Genomic DNA, 19,408 nt, shown 5'->3' on the forward strand with positions numbered 1-19,408 from the left:
ACTGAGGAAAAGCCCGAGGAAAGGCCCTTTATTTCGTCTGGGAGGAACACATCGCATGTTTGGCTTATGGAGTCATAACTCGAGTATTAGACAAGCAATTGTGTTTTCTATTCCAAGAGAATAGCCTGTACCTCAGCAAAATAAAACTCTTATAATCAAGCATTTCATCACGTTCGGTGTCTAAAAGTCAATTAACTAGACAAGACACAGACAGACTAATCCACATTTAGAACCTCGACTCCCCAGACAGTCTGTCTGCTGCTGGCTTTTCTTTTCACATTTTTATAAGGTACACCTATCAGGCATGTTGCATTAAATATTCATTTATGGCTTTTAGCGACTTACAATTTTGACCACACGTGGTACGTGCTTTCATTGATTATTTTATAAGCTACACCTACCATACAGATGAACTTTGTTCTTTTTTTATTGAAAGGGATCCCAAAGGAGTCCCACTGACCAGATGACGTTAATGACAAGGTAGTGTGTGTTGTTCTGCAATGTTGTTGGGGTTTTTAAACAACTTACCTCTTTCTTAGGAACACAGACCCAGCAAACACTCATTGTAGGTTTGTTTGTTTATTAGAATTTTAATGTCATGTTTTACACTTTGGTTACATTCATGACAGGAACGGTTGTTACTCATTACACAAGGTTTATCAGTTCACAAGTTTAATATCGAACACAGTCATGGACAATTAGTGTCTCCAATTTACCTCACTTGCACGTCTTTGGACTGTGAGAGGACACCGGAGCACCCGGAGGAAACCCACACAGACACGGGGAGAACATGCAAACTCCACACAGAAAGGACCCGGACCGCCCCACCTGGGGATCGAACCCAGGACCTTCTTGCTGTGAGGTGACAGTGCTACCCACCGTGCCACCCCACTCACTGTAGGTATAGAACTGTTTTATTTGTTATGCACAGTGTTAAATCTTGTATATCCACAAAGTTTACACGCAGCTTATAAAATAATTACTGAATGTGTGTTCATCACGTCTTACTCGAATCCCAGCACTTAACACACACAAAAAACTGCATTACTGATCTCAGACTGGCCCATCTTAAACCAGCTCTGCATGATAAAATGGCCTTAAATATCCTGCGTTTGGTCCTTCTGGCAGAGCAGTGAAGAACACTGACGCATTATAGCTGAACCTTGGTTGACCCAGATGGCATCTCTGATTTTAGAGCTAGTTACACTGCTGAAATTAGTCAGACTTGTTTGTCTGCAGTTAGCTAGTATGAAGCTGAGGATTATCCCCACAAAGGGTCATGAGGCTTGTAATTGTGCCTTGTTGTTAAAAACTCGCTGAACGTGCACCAACAGGTTTGCAAAACTGACAAGTAAACACTTCTCATGGCAAAAGGGTTTTGTACAGAAATGAAAGACAAAACTAACACCATCCAACTCTTACATCTTGTAAAAAGCTGCCGCACCCTTTTACAGCGCCAATGCTATCACTATGGAAACCTGCTCAGAAAAGCTTTCATTACATAAAATAGGCACGATTGGCTGCAGTGTAACTAGGCGACTGGGTCTTATTCTAATTGTTACTTAGAGAGACACTAACTAACCACACGTCTGTCCGACCTCCGGCTAATTAACCTACTCAAAGACCCTGATGCATATAGATACAGACTACCACATTCCTTAAGATGCATGGCGTAATGAATGTAGAGGAAACATTTACAGCTATAACAGGAACAATGTTAAGATCTGTTTAAAATCATTCAGTTTACTTAGAAAAGACGGTCTAGAGGAAGTACATTTGGTGAACTCCCAGGCAAATTAGCAACATGAGGAATTTTGTTTGGGACAAACAAATCAAAGATGCGGCTGCTTGTGTCTCTAATTTACTTCTGGTCAACAGAAACATCTTATTTAAAACTACACCATGTTTAGGCCTGTTACATTTTTTGTTATGTTTAAAAACAATGCATTAGTATTAAGTGCCTTTATTTTATGTAAATTACTCATGTACATGTCTGTAAATGAAGCAGTTGTAACTGTGTACACTTGAGGGTTTTTTTTTAATGAAAAGGACTATATGCCTTGGTACTAAAACACTAATAAAGCACACTTTTAGAAATGCTTATTGATCATCTTTTGTCGCTTTAATTTGTATTATCCACATTAGGGGTGTGCTATATCGTATCGCTTACGATAATACCGGTATAATTTTTAAAACGATAAAAAAATCCCGTATCGTGATAATAGCGATATTCTGCGTGCTTTACGTAATGACGTCACACAGATACGCAAATGGCGTACGTTGTTACGTGGATCATTTGGGCACAGCAACGAGTATGGCGGGAAGCGGCTCTGCAGTGGAGGAGCTCGTTCCACAAACACCTAGTCCAACATAAATTAATATTTGGCAACCCAAACCCCAACCACCGCTTTGCCGGCGACTTTTTTGCGGAAGTATTTCTGCACAGGGACTCAATTCAACAGCGCACCTCCACCAACCAGTTCAGGAATACTCTTAACATTAATGTCCACCACCAACACAGAAGTATTACTACTATTACTTAGCACTACTATTACTATACTTAGTAGTAATTGTGGCGAGCTACGAGTAAAGGCGCCACCGGGCTCTGCTCGTTCCAGTGTTGCCAGATTGGGCGGTTATCCACCAAATTGGGCGGATTTTGTTGGGAAACAATTTAATAGCAGTTAAATAACACTTCTATTTAAAAGAAAATATTCCGTTTTAAGAAGCTCCAGCATTGTAGAAGGTTATTAAAAGTAAAGTCAATTTTCATTGCTGATTTGGCTTAATAGTGTTGGTCAGTCTGTATCATATTGTTGAAAGAAAAATAAAATTAGTTTTCCATGCATTCACACTGGCATGTTCTGGGGTTCAAATGAGTCTCATCATTACACACAAGTTGGCAGCCAAATGATAAAGTATTGCAAAGGAACATCTTTCTTCCTCAGAATGTTAAGGTTGCTATATTTTGGTTTTTCACTTGTCAGGGAAAATGAAAAGAAAAAAAGCGTATTATTATTATTATTATCATCATGCGGGTCTTCGTGATGTAATTCTACATGGCATTCACTGCCTGTATAGGTAAATGAGTGATTGACCACATAAGAAAAAGGTATCAGTTTCTGTGTGACCCCTGTGTGTGAGCAATGGTCAGTCTGGCCAGCCCTATGAAAATTGTCATTACATTGTTACATTATTTTTATTGGAAAAACAAAATACAGAAAAGTGTGCGTAATTCTTACATACTTCTTACATTTTTCTACGAAGTGTTTGAAACTTATATTAATTCTAAATCAAACCTGAACATTATTTTTTTTTGCAATAGTGTTTTCTTGAAATAAATAAAATATTTTTCAGTGTTTTGTTATATCGCCAAAAATATCGTTATCGCAAAAATAACCTGAAATATCGTGATATTATTTTAGGGCCATAATCGCCCACCCCTAATCCACATGGGAAAGTTCTTTAAGGTAGAACAGCGTGTTATTAGGTTAAGAAACACTAAATGAACTTTCTGATGTTAAAATATACCATTTAAACAAAAAAAGAAAAAAAAAATGCAATTTCAATTTGAACAATAGTTTTAATCCTTATCATCTAATTTTATGTAGCGATGTCTCTACTTTGTGCATTGCAACGTCCCTATTTAGTTTCTGGACTAATGATGATAGAAATTACAGAGACAAAAACAACTGACAACAACTTCAGTTCTCGTGTAATTAAAATACTGAAAATAATTTTAACCTACTGGATTGAAATTGTTCGGTGAAAATGCAAATCTTACCATAACCCTGTTATTTTAGCACTAATAACTGCTAATAACTGTTAGTTATTAACTGTTAGCTCGTCTACAGCCACTGCTAATATTAGTACTTTATTAATAAGGCTAAAGTTATTAGAACTGAAATGCAATGCTGGCTAACTGGAAACAATTTAGGTCATAAAGGACAAATTTATGGTGGAAGAGGTCAAGGGTGCATACATGCTTGTGTGTGTGTGTGTGTGTGTGTGTGTGTGTGTGTGTGTGTGTGTGTGTGTGTGTGTGTGTGCGTGTGCAAAAGCATTTGGTGTTTTAGACAAATTAAAAGTATATACACGGACCAGTTCTGGTCAGATCCTCCCATCACTAAATTTAAGTGACATTTATTTAGTCATGATATGAATGAGCCTTAGACTTACATTTAATGTGACTTGTATGAGAAAACTGAACTATATAACCTGGTCTTCTGACTAAGAACCATGCAGCTACTTTTTTATGAAATAAAAATCAAGCTGGCTGATACCGGATTAATGCTGATGTCTGCACAAAGTTAGTGCTCCCTCCGCTTTGGGAAAAAACTGTTGCAACACAAAAGGGCCCCTTTAGAAGTCAACACAGCCAAGCACTTAGGCAATTGGTCAACAACAAAAATATTTGGGTCAGAGTACACCAAGAGCAAACTAGATTTTCACTTTCCTGGTGTATCCTGGGTGGTTTTAAACCACAATCTCACTGCAAGTAAAAAAAACTTGGAAAGATAATTATTTAACTAGATAAAACTAGATTAGATAGAGAACTATTTAATCAAAAAAATGTTTCATGTGTTAAAAATAGGGCTGTCACACGATTACAATTTTTAATCGAAATTAATCGCGATTAAAGAACCAAATTAATTGTGATTAATCGATTGAAAAAATAACTAAGCAAAATTTGAAGTTATGCACATTTTTATTGCAAGAACACGTTTATCAATAAAAAAAAAAATGATAACATGATTAATTCTAAATTATTTTTAGAAAGCCAGCCAAAGCCTATATAGAGTTGTTAACAGCTACCCATCCTTCAGCCAGTGATTTAAAATGACAAGTCTGTTCACATTCTCTGGTAAAAGTGAGAATCCTCTCCTGTTCGTAACCCTGTTACTGGAAACAGACGCTCAGGGTACTAATATGAACCATTTCTAGATGCAATTGGATTTCAATTAATGACTGTAATTTTGTGTGGTGATGATTTCTCACGCTTTTTGAAAACCAGGTTTGCTATGGAATTAAATTGGTACTGTACAATACCAATACCAGTTAAATTTGACCACCAACACTCCAACTGAAAGTTTATTTGGGTCAAAAGTAAGTACTACAATCCTGACAGAACGCTCAAACAGACGTTTGGCTATGCAAATGTTTTCAATACAAATTGTGAACTTGCTGACAAGTATAGTATAATCACCCCTGAATTAAACCGTGGTGTTCTATATCAGAAACACGGACTAAAAAAAAGTTAATACGGTCTTTGCTTGTCTTGTCACTGAAAATTGTCCCAGAAAACAGAACTACAATATTTAGCAAGGCTACAGGTTTCCACATTAACCACTTGTTTCACCGGCTGTGGTCGGTCAGGTCAATGTACAACTGCACCCGACGGAGCAAAACGTAGCTGGAAGTATCAGCGCTGAGCCTCAGACCTCAAAAAGCAGTGCCAAGATTTTGAAACAGCCCTTTCACTCCCAATTCACCCCCATTCAGTCCTGTACTCGGCACTTCCCTCCTTCCAGACATGTAGGTGCGGCTGGCAAAAAAAGGTCTCACTTCCCCAGTGTGAGCCGGGTGGATGTGCCAAGCTTTCCTAAGGCTACTTCCCATGCCCGTCGCTGCCGCCTTAGGCTAAAGACAGATTAATCAGTTTAATCTCTTTGTCTGGTTTACAGAAGGCCCATCAGAAAATGTCAAAATCCCCCACAATAACAGTGACGTTGGCAAATTCAAGCGTGTACCTCTAAATATTACAAAACAAAACTAATCAAAACAAAGCCAAAGGGCAGCAGGATCATGGCTTGCTTTTCTTTATAAAATAAGTAGAAATATAAGCCGCACAGCCTTGACCAGAATAAAAAGCAAGAGTATCAAATATTTCACCATTTTAGCAGCCTACTCAACACACAGCCATGCATTTTCTGCTTCCAGAGAAGTCGATAGATTGACCTGCTTTTCCTTCATGTCACAGTGTAAAGTGATCCAAGCCAAGCCTCTGAAACCCAGCACAAAGGCAGACGGGGCAGTTGGGAAAGAGGAGAAGAGCAATGAAGTTACTGTGGCAGACTGCCAAAAAACAGAGAGACACCATGTAGTGGGCAGCATGTGAGCGAGTGGGAGAATACATGTACTTGTTTACAAAAACGTGTGGGCCCAGCGTTTATCGGAATTAACTAGCAGCAGTGCTCATAATTGTATTAAATTCACATACAGCTGGAGGCAACAGGAGGGCAAAACAACGACACAAAGGAACAAGGACAGCTTACAAAATCAAAGGGATGCAGAGGAGGGACAAGAGAGAACGAAACAAAAATAATTAGAAAACAGGGTCCATACATCCACAAATCTGTGAGAAACCAGGTGAAACAAGAAATTAATCAGATTTTCCTCTTAATTCCTCTAATAAACGACATCCTCCACTGGTTGCTTTTAAGCATTTGATCAGATTGCCATCTAACAAACCACTTTAGCGAGCAGGTAATGGTAGGCAGAGACCCTAAAATGATCCTCGATGGTAATTTTACATGGTGCGGCTCAGTGGGTAGCACTGTCGCCTCACAGCAAGAAGATCCTGGGTTCGATCAACAGGCGGGCGGTCCGGGTCCTTCCTGTGTGGTGTTTGCATGTTCTCCCCGTGTCTGCGTGGGTTTCCTCCCACCGTCCAAAAACATGCAGTCAGATTAATTGGAGACACTGAATTGCCCTATAGGAGAATGTGCGTGTGGGTGTGTGTGTCTGCCCTGCGATGGACTGGCGTCCAGGGTGTTACCTTGCCTTGCGCCCATTAAAAAGCTGGGATAGGCTCCAACAGTGCGACCCTGATTGGATAAGCGGTTAAGTAAGCGAGTGAGTGAGTATAACTTTACATTCACATATTTGATCGTTTACCAATTTAAGTTGTTTTTTTATTCATATTTATTTTGGCGGGTATGGCGTCCAGGTGGCACAGCGGTCTATTGCGCTGGGTTGGCCTGCCGACAGCATAGCTGAAATTTGAATACATAGCTGAGATGACGATCATTATTAGCTATGTCTGAGGGAAGAGCGGGAAGGCCAAGACCATGCAATGAACTGGTGTTCTGTCCAGGCAAGAAAAAAAAAAACACACTCCAGTGAGGTCTTGTTAATTTTTACAAATTGTAGCATTAATAACGTTACGTGGTTTTGACCATGCATAACTAGCCTTTAAAAACCAATCGCCAAATTAAATAAATTAATGAAAGAGCTAAACTGAAAGCAAAGGTTGATATACCAACTAGGTGGTTAGTAATTATGATTAGCATGTTTAGCTACTGTTTAAGATCTAGATTCTGAAAGCCAAACTGGTTCTGCTCAGTGTTTATGTTCATCTGAGTGTTCTACGTTACTGCCACGTTCATGTAAGACAAAGACTTGATATGAAACTCTGTAATGTGTAATATGATTAAATGGGACGCTACAAGAGTGTTAGTTATTTGACACACTTAACTGTTGACTAATAATGGTTGTCGTAAAAATGTATTAATTCTGCATCCCTATTAAACACAATAAAATAGTTTTAACAGCCGACAAATTGGTTTGTGTATAGTGGCAACATTTAAATGAAGCACAAATGCACCATTAGCTGTCTTACCTACACCAATCAGCCAGAACATTAAAACCACCTCATTGTTTCTACGCTCACTGTCCATTTTATCAGCTCCACTTACCATATAGAAGCACTCTGTAGTTCTACAATTACTGAATGTAGACCATCTGTTTCTCTGCATGCTTTGTTAGCCCCCTTTCACCCTGTTCTTTAATGGTCAGGACCCCACAGGACCACTACAGACCAGGTATTATTTAGGTGGTGGATCATTCTCAGCACTGCAGTGACAATGACATGGTGGTGGTGTGTTAGTGTGTGTTGTGCTGGTATGAGAGGATCAGACACAGCAGTGCTGCTGAAGTTTTTAAACACCTTACTGTCACTGCTGGACTGAGAAGAGTCCACCAACCAAAAATATCCAGCCAAAAGCGCCCCGTGGGCAGCATCCTGTGACCACTGATGAAGGTCTAGAAGATGACCGACTCAAACAGCAGCAATAGATGAGCGATCGTCTCTGACTTTACATCTACAAGGTGGACCAACTAGGTAGGAGTGTCTAATAGAGTGGACAGTGAGTGGACATGGTATTTAAAAAGTCCAGCAGTGCTGCTGTGTCTGATCCACTCATACCAGCACAACACACACTAACACACCACCACCATGTCAGGGTCACTGCAGTGCTGAGAATGACCCACCACTTAAATAATACCTGCTCTGTGGGGGTCCTGACCATTGAAGAACAGGGTGAAAGCAGGTTAAAAAGATATGTAAAGAAACAGATGGACTACAGTCAGTAACTGTAAAACTACAAAGTGCTTCTATATGGTAAGTGGAGCTGATAAAATGAACAGTGAGTGTAGAAACAAGGAGGTGGTTTTATTAACTATTTTTTTAAGCTATTCACCTGCTTTAGTTAACATGCTATTGCTAACCTGCTAGCTTGCCTGTTGGCTCTGATCTGAAACAAGTCAGTCGATAAGGCACAGACAGACCCACCCTGGGAATTTCATGCTGCCAGGGGTATAAACTAACCAGTTAATGCAAAAGCACCAAAACAAGGGAAATTGGACGCTCGTTGTACGTCAGCATGCTAGTATAAAGTATTGCCATCATTACTGCTGAGGCACAATGTGTACTGTGTAGTCTACAGTCTGGAATAATCGCGGGATTGGAGGGGTGGGTTGATGGAGCCTTATGAAGGTGCTTAGAGGTAAAAATAAAATAGTGTAGCATGTGACAATTGAGTGGGAAGGAGACGACAGGGTGTCTAGACCCTCTGAATGAAAAGTAAGGAGTCTTAGTCCTTTTCAGCTGCCATGTGTCTGGGTGTGTGTGTCTGTGTGTGTGTGTGTGTGCGTGTCAACACAGGGAAATGCCCCCCCCCCCCCTCGGAGTCAAACCCCTCACCCTGAACCCCCGCCACTGTACGCCCATGGAGCCACCAAGAGACACATTGTTTAGTCTAAACCTTGCTGTTACTGAGCAGTACATCAGATTACCGTTCAGCACGCACGCACACACACACACACACACACACAAAGAGCACTGAGCTGTATGTGGCCCAAAAGTCAGTCATGAAATAAAATAAAAAAATAAAAAAGCATGTAATCACATTTCAAGAACGTCTTGCCAGCGTATGCGGTTATCCATGTCAGGTTTTGCATCAGATGCCAAACTGAACCGGTAACAGTGATACAGACGCACTTTCAAGTTTCAAATGACAAACATTAAAGACTTTACTGAGCCTGAGGCGTGCACATTCCTTTGAACAATCGGAGTACAAATCAAAAACATGACATAACTTGACGTGTTAAGTCTGTGGCCAATGTTCCGCTTGCACTTCCTGGGCTACACCCCACACAGGCAAATTCCTTCAGGCTGGCTGAGCACACACACAGACAGACACAAACCGGGTTTCCATCCAAACGTTTCGCAAGTGTAATGCGCATTTACGAAATATCGGCAGAAAAAAAGCGAAAAATGTCGCGTTTCCATCAACTACAGTTATGCGAAAAAACCTTTACATGACGTGTCAACACGCTGCAGAGAAACGAGCTAGATGGAGATTTAATTTGGTTTTTGCTTTAAGTAGAATTATATTTACAACCACTTGCCATCTTTTTATGGTTATGTTGTTTGCAGCTAAGAGACGTCGAGCAGAACGAGCAATGGCCCGTCTGATGTGGGCTCAAATCTCCGTGCCACGGTGACGTTCACCTCGCATCTGAGAATAAACGCACTAAACAATTTTGGGAGCACATTGCGCAGAACCATTTTTCAGATGAGCTTTGGATCAAGAATTTCAGAATGTCAAAATCATCCTTTGATGAGCTATGCACCATGATCGGGTCATCTGTAGAGCCAAAAGTTTACAGTCACCGGCCACCCGTGCCGACTGAAAAGAGGATCGCTATTGCCTTGTACAAGCTGGCCACTCGTCCGGAGTACAGGGTAGTGGGCGAGACGTTCGGCGTGAGCGTAACAACAGTTCACCCTAGTGTATACGCTGTATGCCAAGCAATAACATCAAAACTAATGAAACATTACGTCGTATTACCAAATGCGCAGGAGGCAGAAGAAATAGCACCACGTAATTATGCAGCGCACCACATACCACAGGTGTACGGTGACTTAGAGCTTGAAACGGCATCGTTTATTCGCAAAACCCGTTTCCATCCCCTTTTTTCGTATTTCGGCGATGCGATATTTTAACTTTTCCACCTCGTTCAATCGTGAAAACTTTTTTTTGCGATATTTGGGTCTTTTTTCGAATTTTGAGCTTTTCCATCCAGGTTTTTTAATGTGCATTTTCAAAATTCGCAAAAAGTCGGTGGATGGAAAACCCTCTACAGACACCTATTCTCATGTAGAGCCCTAAGAAATCCACAAAGAGTCGCAGATTTGATCGATTTCAACAGTATTAGTATTACATCCTCTGCATAGAATGCATAGAACAGAATGCATAGAATGTCTTTATTTGTCATATATACATATACACGTGTACAGTACATGGAAATTCTTTCTTCACATACCCCAGCTTGTTTGGAGGTTGGGGTCAGAGTGCACGGGCACCCACTGTTGGGCCTTCCTTAAGGTTCTCAACCATACAATTGATGACCGAAAGCTCAACCCACTAGGCTACCACTGTCTCCATCGTCATTGGATGTCAAAATTTCAGTGTGAGGGTAAGCTAGTGGTATTACTCAATTCAATTAATATTGCAAAGGTTGTTAATTATCTCTGTTTATCCAGCTAAAAGAACTGTAATCTCTTTGCTGTAATCTCTGTAACTTTAAGCTAAGAGTTTATTTCTTTTTCTCTTTCCACCCCGACACCCACCCACACCTACGCATTCACATGCACACACATCCCTGCGAGCACCAACAGTGGAACATCAATAACAACTATGAAACAGACAAATCCATGTTTACAAAAACACAACCAAACTACTTTTACAATCATTTGATCAATTATAAATATATTACTATTATTACTATTATTATTATTATTATTATTATTATTATTATTAGGCCATGAACAACAAACCAGACATGTGCACACATTTTAAATACAGCATTTTAGACTAAAATTAAATTAATTACAAAGAAGGAGAAAAAAAACAAGCAATGGTGTATGTATCCCAGAATTTTCCTGTAAGCCTATATGCTTTAAATGATGTGGAAAAATGACAAGGCTGCACCTGCTTTAAACAGCATTGGCTATGCATTTAGCAGATGCTTTCATCCAAAGCGACTTACAGTACTGTGACCTTATACTATCTAAGCAATTGAGGATTAAGGGCCTTGCTCAAGGGCCCAACAGTGGCAACCTGGCAGTGGTAGGGCTTGAACCAGCATCTCTTTAATTACTAGTCTAGTACCTTAACCACTAGGCTACAAAAGCCCTATGGCATGATCGCTTGAGGATATAAGTTGCTATTAACTGGCAGTAAATAATGACATTTGCATTTATGAAAAGTCTTTATCATAATACAATCTTCCACAATTAAAATATCCAAATCTAACAGTGTCTATTTCAGTTTCTGTGCATGAGCCTAAAGTTTATGAATCCTCAAATCAAAGTAAATGATGCACAAAAGAACAAACACTGCAGCTCATCTGCCTCTTTTATGCCGGTCTGTCATCTTCCGGTGGTTCTTTAGTGATAGAAATCCAGATATATTAAACTACATATTGTAAAGCATGTACATGTTAAACAGCAGAGCCCTTAAAGTTGCTTAGCTTAACTTAATGTGCTTGTAGAAGTATTGGATCAGTATCTATTTTGACTGATCCTCAAAGCTTTGGTATCGGTACCACAGAAAACACGACGTCTTGCCCTGTGAACTTAGTACCAGTTTATTAAAGACGTCAACTACTGCATGGAAAAGTAGAAACCAGAACACTAATGTTCCTGATTCAAATGGTACATGTTTTCACAGGGAAAAAAAAATACTCTAGTATGGGCTTTCTGAGAATACCTAGATGTGTGCGTTAGTTTCCTCCTCACTGCAGAGTGTAATGAGTGCTGCCAGGCTCAGCAGACAGTGAACAGGAACCACGGCTTCATGCTGAATTGACAAGTTAGAGACGGGGTAATGGCTCTCTCTCAGACACTGGTCTAAGACTGATGGAGAATAATCACAGCAGCGGCACATTCGTGCTGGGCTTCCTAATGTGCCATCAACCAGCAGGACGTGAGGCCAGAGCGTAAGTTATTGAGTACATGTGATTGACAGTGTTACGGCCGACAATAGCAAACCAAGCGTGGCTTTGTGAGGTCCCAGACCAGACGTAATCGTGAAAAAAGGTCTGGTTTATGCTTCGAGTCTTTGGCTTTTTTCCCCTATTGTTGTCTCTAATGTAGGCTGTGTTGGGTATGTGAAATGCACTATACGATTGGGACTGTTTAAGGCATACACACACACTGTTCAAAATTACAAAATGTATGAAAAAAAAAAAGCCAAATACAAGAGTGTAGCCATGAATTGTACATTGTGATTTTGGACCTAATCCACCAGGGCTGGGGGGGGGTAATTTTGAGCTGATGCACTAATATATACTGTGACTACGACCTAGCGCAAATATAAATATACACTAAAATAATATTGGACTTTCAATAAATAATAAATAGTTTAAATACTGCCCCTTGTACCAAATGAATGAGCCTGGGGTTTCACAACAACCCTGTTCAGGATAAAGCATGTAATTTCCAGATAAAATTCATAGACGAAATTCAAATAAATAAAACGTGCGAGAGACATTTTAATTGCAGCTAGTTCTTAATCATTGTACTGTTAATGAGTAACTGTACTTTAATTTACTGGTACACTGAACAGTGTTCATCTGGGATGTGATTAATTTCTCTGGTTAAATCCTAAATGTGGTTCTGCTGGCTGTAAAACAAATTGTGTTACTGATGTTAAATTGTGCTCGATGCAGAGTGTGTAATAAATACAGGTCCTTCTCAAAAAATTAGCATATTGTGATAAAGTTCATTATTTTCCATAATGTAATGATAAAAATTAAACTTTCATATATTTTAGATTCATTGCACACCAACTGAAATATTTCAGGTCTTTTATTGTTTTAATACTGATGATTTTGGCATATAGCTCATGAAAACCCAAAATTCCTATCTCAAAAAATTAGCATATTTCATCCGACCAATAAAAGAAAAGTGTTTTTAATACAAAAAAAGTCAACCTTCAAATAATTATGTTCAGTTATGCACTCAATACTTGGTCGGGAATCCTTTTGCAGAAATGACTGCTTCAATGCGGCGTGGCATGGAGGCAATCAGCCTGTGGCACTGCTGAGGTGTTATGGAGGCCCAGGATGCTTCTATAGCGGCCTTAAGCTCATCCAGAGTGTTGGGTCTTGTGTCTCTCAACTTTCTCTTCACAATATCCCACAGATTCTCTATGGGGTTCAGGTCAGGAGAGTTGGCAGGCCAATTGAGCACAGTAATACCATGGTCAGTAAACCATTCACCAGTGGTTTTGGCACTGTGAGCAGGTGCCAGGTCGTGCTGAAAAATGAAATCTTCATCTCCATAAAGCTTTTCAGCAGATGGAAGCATGAAGTGCTCCAAAATCTCCTGATAGCTAGCTGCATTGACCCTGCCCTTGATAAAACACAGTGGACCAACACCAGCAGCTGACATGGCACCCCAGACCATCACTGACTGTGGGTACTTGACACTGGACTTCAGGCATTTTGGCATTTCCTTCTCCCCAGTCTTCCTCCAGACTCTGGCACCTTGATTTCCGAATGACATGCAAAATTTGCTTTCATCCGAAAACAGTACTTTGGACCACTGACAACTGCCGCTGTTTCTGGTTCAAAAGTGGCTTGACCTGGGGAATGCGGCACCTGTAGCCCATTTCCTGCACACGCCTGTGCACGGTGGCTCTGGATGTTTCTACTCCAGACTCAGTCCACTGCTTCCGCAGGTCCCCCAAGGTCTGGAATCGGCCCTTCTCCACAATCTTCCTCAGGGTCCGGTCACCTCTTCTCGTTGTGCAGCGTTTTCTGCCACACTTTTTCCTTCCCACAGACTTCCCACTCAGGTGCCTTGATACAGCACTCTGGGAACAGCCTATTCGTTCAGAAATTTCTTTCTGTGTCTTACCCTCTTGCTTGAGAGTGTCAATGATGGCCTTCTGGACAGCAGTCAGGTCGGCAGTCTTACCCATGATTGCAGTTTTGAGTAATGAACCAGGCTGGGAGTTTTTAAAAGCCTCAGGAATCTTTTGCAGGTGTTTAGAGTTAATTCGTTGATTCAGATGATTAGGTTAATAGCTCGTTTAGAGAACCTTTTCATGATATGCTAATTTTTTGAGATAGGAATTTTGGGTTTTCATGAGCTGTATGCCAAAATCATCAGTATTAAAACAATAAAAGACCTGAAATATTTCAGTTGGTGTGCAATGAATCTAAAATATATGAAAGTTAAATTTTTATCATTACATTATGGAAAATAATGAACTTTATCACAATATGCTAATTTTTTGAGAAGGACCTGTATATAAATAGACACTTGGGTAAGATCACCACTTGGTTTGCTTGTTTGGTTACATATTTACATACACAAAATTTAAATACCAGATTTAGCCAATTAATCTAGATGCATTTGTATATTTTGTTTAATCAAATGAACCTAGTCTTCCTTTTTAGAATGCATTTTGAAACATCCCTGTGGTTTAAGGAGAGGTATTCAACAGCAGCAGACCAGGAATACATTTCCAGATAACTGGGTGGTGACATTGCGTCTTAGAAAATAAACTATTGATTATCAACAACAACGGAATTATCTCATTGTATAGTAGTGGATCTGTGTAAATGCTACATCGTAGAATATTTTCAGCATACATTAATTATGGATGTTAATGATTAACTGGTTAACTGATAACTGACAAAGAAGTTCTTGTTTAATTGATGACGTCCATTAACATTATTTTAACCACTGATGGTTAATTTCAACTAAGACTAATATTTGTTTAGTGAATTAGCACTGCAGTTCTAACTCAAATACATAACATAAATTTAATTTATGAATGATAGTTCCATCACGAACTAAAATCCCCAAAAGAAACAGCTTTGTGGAGTCTTAATTCATGTTAAACTAAAAATTATCTTAACTAATGTATTGTGATATATTTAATGTTTTGATGGAATGTTACATGTTTGACATTATCAGTTAACCATCGACCAACAACAGCCAGTTAGCAGTCAAAACAAATTGGCAAAATTTGGATGTCTGATTTTAATCCATGTTGTTTAATCGCGTTCATGGATTAAAAGCGAGTCAAGTCACTTTTCGTCTTAAAGTCAAATCCATGTTGTCTCTGGTATGGGTGTTTATAAACTCACAACTACATTTTACAGTTTTTTGCCCAACAATAAAAAAAAGATTTCCAACAAACACAGCAACACCTTTATTAAAGCGTAACAGAGTTTTGTTTAACCAGACATCATAATGTGCATGTCTACCTATTTACTACCTTCCTCCTTGTTTTATGAACTTCCTGCTGTTTCAGTAAATCATAAAGCTGCATTATACACCATACAAAACAACCAGAAGCTTGATTGGGCTGGCTCTTCAAAACACAGCTGAAATTTTATTTAAACCACTTTCAAAAAAGGAGAGACACTACTACACAGCAGACTTCCAAAAAAAGATTTAAGGACGAGCGTTCATAGTTTTTTTAAAAATCAATTCTCATAGTGACGTCTCTACTTCTGCATTATTTTGAAACTGTTTATCTAAAAGAACGGAGTTAAACTGGCTCCATCAAGATGTCCTTTACTAAAATCTTCCAAACACTATCATAGCAGCACAGAGAGACAGTTATCTTATCAAAGTCTGGACTGAACTGTGACTGCATTACAAAGACTGGAGCTGAAGGCCCGAGCAGGCTTGCAAGAGGGTTCTGCACTGTTCACAATTGCTTGGATTGTATTTGTTTACAAACGTAAGTTGCTTCTAATAATGTTTTGATAAAGCTTTGCATTGTTGGCATATTGATAGGACATAAATAACCTATAGCACAACATAAAACATCGATAAGAATTACGACATTACCCTACGCTCTCAGTCTTTCTTAACCAATAATCAGCACTCTTTGGACCAGTTTTTGGATTAAAGTCACACACTAATGTCTAGGATAAAGCTTAAAGCGTATTGGGATGCATGGAATTACACTGGATGAAGAATAATTTCATCTGACTTCAGTGGCAAGTGCGGCAAAACATTTTATTTCTTTATTTTTCCTATAAAGCATGCAGGTTTATTCATATAAACTTATACAACACTATATTTCTGCAATGTGAACACATATTTTACTTTCAGATCTTGGTCAGTGTTCATGCCTGAAAGTTTACATAATAAGATATGCAAACTGTCTGACATGTGACCATGCAACATTGTTATTGTGACCAACGGGCAGAAGAGTCACATGAAAGGGTTCTAAGCTTATTCTAACCTGTATTTGTTTATCAGGTATCTTGAATTTGAATACATTCATTTCAACCTGTAATTTCTCACAGACTTGGTGGGTTGACAGGAATGATGCTGAATTGACATGAGTCATGGAGATGAGTAATGTACTGGTATTATACACCGATCAGCCATAACATTAAAACCACCTCCTTGTTTCTACACTCACTTTCCATTTTATCAGCTCCAGTTACCATATAGGAGCACTTTGTAGTTCTACAATTACTAACTGTAGTCCATCTGTTTCTCACATGTTTCTCACATGCTTTATTTGGTTGGTGGACTATTCTCAGTCCTGCAGTTTTGCTATATCTGATCCACTCATACCAGCAAAACACACACTAACACACCACCACCATGTCAGTGTCAATGCAGTGCTGAGAATCATCCACCACCCAAATAATACCTGCTCTGTAGTGGTCCTGTGGGGGTCCTGACCATTGAAGAACAGCATGAAAAAGGGCTAACAATGCATGCAGAGAAACAGATGGACTACATTCAGTAATTGTAGAACTACAAAGTGCTTCTATATGGTAAGTGAAGCTGATAAAATGGACAGTGAGTGTAGAAACGAGGAAGTGGTTTTAATGTTATGGCTGATCAGTGTATAGATAACGTTATTAATATTGTACACTCTTTGGAGTGACATTTATATTATGAGAAGTCAAAGCTTTTAGAACCTGTTGTCTAATAATCAAATGATTGGATTTTCAAATCTGTAATAAAGCAATTGGGTAGTTTTATGCTTTGTATAGTGGAAAAGGCACATATACACCAACAAAATCTTCTTATTAGATACATGGACTGTTATAGCACAGACAATGTAATCAAAATCAAAGTTTACGTCTTTGATATTTCTACAGAGTAGAGTTAATTGGACATGAATGAAGGGTGTTGCATGGCAGCCACTAAGCCCACTGTAGTGTAAAGCTAACTTGGCTGTAAACAATGTGTTAAAGTAGCTTCTGATTAAACACATCTAGATTGTTTGGTGGTTCTTGAATCTGTCCATTCAAATTTACTGAGCACAGGGTAACAGTGTGGATTTTCTCTTTTTGACCTTGGCAAAAGACCACCGTTTCCAAGTTCTTTGTATTAGATGCAGTCAAACTAGCCCTATTTATATGGACACAGAAAAGACAACAGCTGCAGCCAATTATTACACCCCAGTGCATTCATTTAAATCACTGTATGTGTATTTTGACCCAACAAATGTCATACTTTCAGTAAATCTTATATGAGAAATGAAGTGAACAGGACAGAACTGAAGGGCATTTCACTATTGTGTATCACCATTTGGCACAGTGGTGCACCTGGTAGAGTTTGTTTGTTTATTAGGATTTTAACGTCATGTTTTACACTTTTGGTTGCGTTCATGACAGGATCAGTAGTTACTCATTACACAAGATTCTTAAGTTCACATGGACAATTGTGTATCTCCAATTCACCTCACTTGCACGTCTTTGGACTGTGGGAGGAAACCGGAGCACCCGGAGTAAACCCACGCAGACACGGGGAGAACATGCAAACTCGACACAGAAAGGACCCGGACCGCCCCACCTGGGGATCGAACCCAGGACCTTCTTGCTGTGAGGCGACAGTGCTACCCACTTAGCCACCGTGCCGCCCACCTGGTAGAGTAAATGGCAAACAGCAACATGATTCCTGATGTCCTGGGTTCGATCTTTACCTCCAGTCACCGGCTGTGAGCATGTTCTCCTTGTGTGCTTTTAATCAGCACCAAACACGCAGTAGCTACAAACTGGCTGCAGTAATTAATAAAAGATCTCAAAGTTTGAGTAAACTAGTGAGCATGCTGTGCGTCCTGGGGTTTCTGGATAGTGATGTCCCCGCACTGCGACACTGACCAGGCTCAAACTGTTAACGTAGACGTAGACAAAAGACTTACCAGCTACAGGACTGAGGAGCAGCACCGCACAGAGCCCCAATGTCAGGATCCACACCCGGCCACACGCTGCCATACCGCTCATGGTTTACACTCCAGTGTTCACAGGACCCAGTGCTCCCAGTTCCAGACTTTTAATCTCTTCTGGCTCGTTATTCTGGTCCTTTATTCCAGGCGAGTATCCGAGCTCATTCGCAGGGATGAAACAGTCCAAAGGCGGGCTCCTGGTGCACCAGTGTGAACAGACAGTGCATGATTTCCAGCCTCAGCTCTGATAGTCTCAAGTGCAGGGTTTCAAGCTCAGGGTTTCAGCTCCAGCTATCGATTAGTCTGGCTGGAACTAGCTAGCGTTGCACTTTTTACTCTGGTGGTGTGTTATTATTATTATTATCAGCCGGCTTGCTGAGTGACTGGCGAGCATTTCCACCGCATCTGCTGCCTTCTTCTCTTTACACTGACTAGAGTCCCAGATAAAACTAGCTCGAAACTAGCCAGTCTGCTAATTTTATTCGCTACGACAGCTTCCTTCGCTGGGACTTACTTCTGCGCTGCTCACAGTCCATTTCTGACTCGGAATCGTGCCTTACTTTTATATCCAGCCCTAAATATATTGGAACACGACCGGAGTTTAAAAAAAAAAATCCGTTGGTTTAGCGTAACGGCTACAACTGAAATTTTTCCCCAGCGCGACTTCGGTCGGTCGGAACTGCTCCGTATTTGACTCTAAGCCAAATATTAGGCCTTTAAACGCGACATAAGATTCTAAGCTATCAAAATAAACACGGGTATTTTAAATAAAAAATACGTTCCGTTTCGCGTAAGTCCTTCCAGAGCACCGGAGTTGCTACCGAGACTCCCGACTGCTGGCTAAGTTCACGCACGCAGACGGTGAAGGACATGCAGCGTTCCAATCCCCCCTCCTCCTC

The 19,408-nt window shown here is 40.0% G+C and overlaps 1 protein-coding gene across 1 annotated transcript in view; it reads right to left on the reverse strand.

The window, feature by feature from the left end:
• Positions 1-19,408, reverse strand: part of bmpr2b (bone morphogenetic protein receptor, type II b (serine/threonine kinase)) — a 92,848-nt gene extending 73,440 nt beyond the window's left edge. The window contains exon 1 of the mRNA XM_063005551.1: positions 18,486-19,408. Coding sequence (XP_062861621.1) covers positions 18,486-18,567 — 82 coding nt within the window. The 5' untranslated portion in view covers positions 18,568-19,408. The remainder of the gene's footprint in view (positions 1-18,485) is intronic.

The sequence above is a fragment of the Trichomycterus rosablanca genome, chromosome 12 (assembly GCF_030014385.1).
Source record: "Trichomycterus rosablanca isolate fTriRos1 chromosome 12, fTriRos1.hap1, whole genome shotgun sequence".
NCBI classification, from domain to species: Eukaryota; Metazoa; Chordata; class Actinopteri; order Siluriformes; family Trichomycteridae; genus Trichomycterus; species Trichomycterus rosablanca.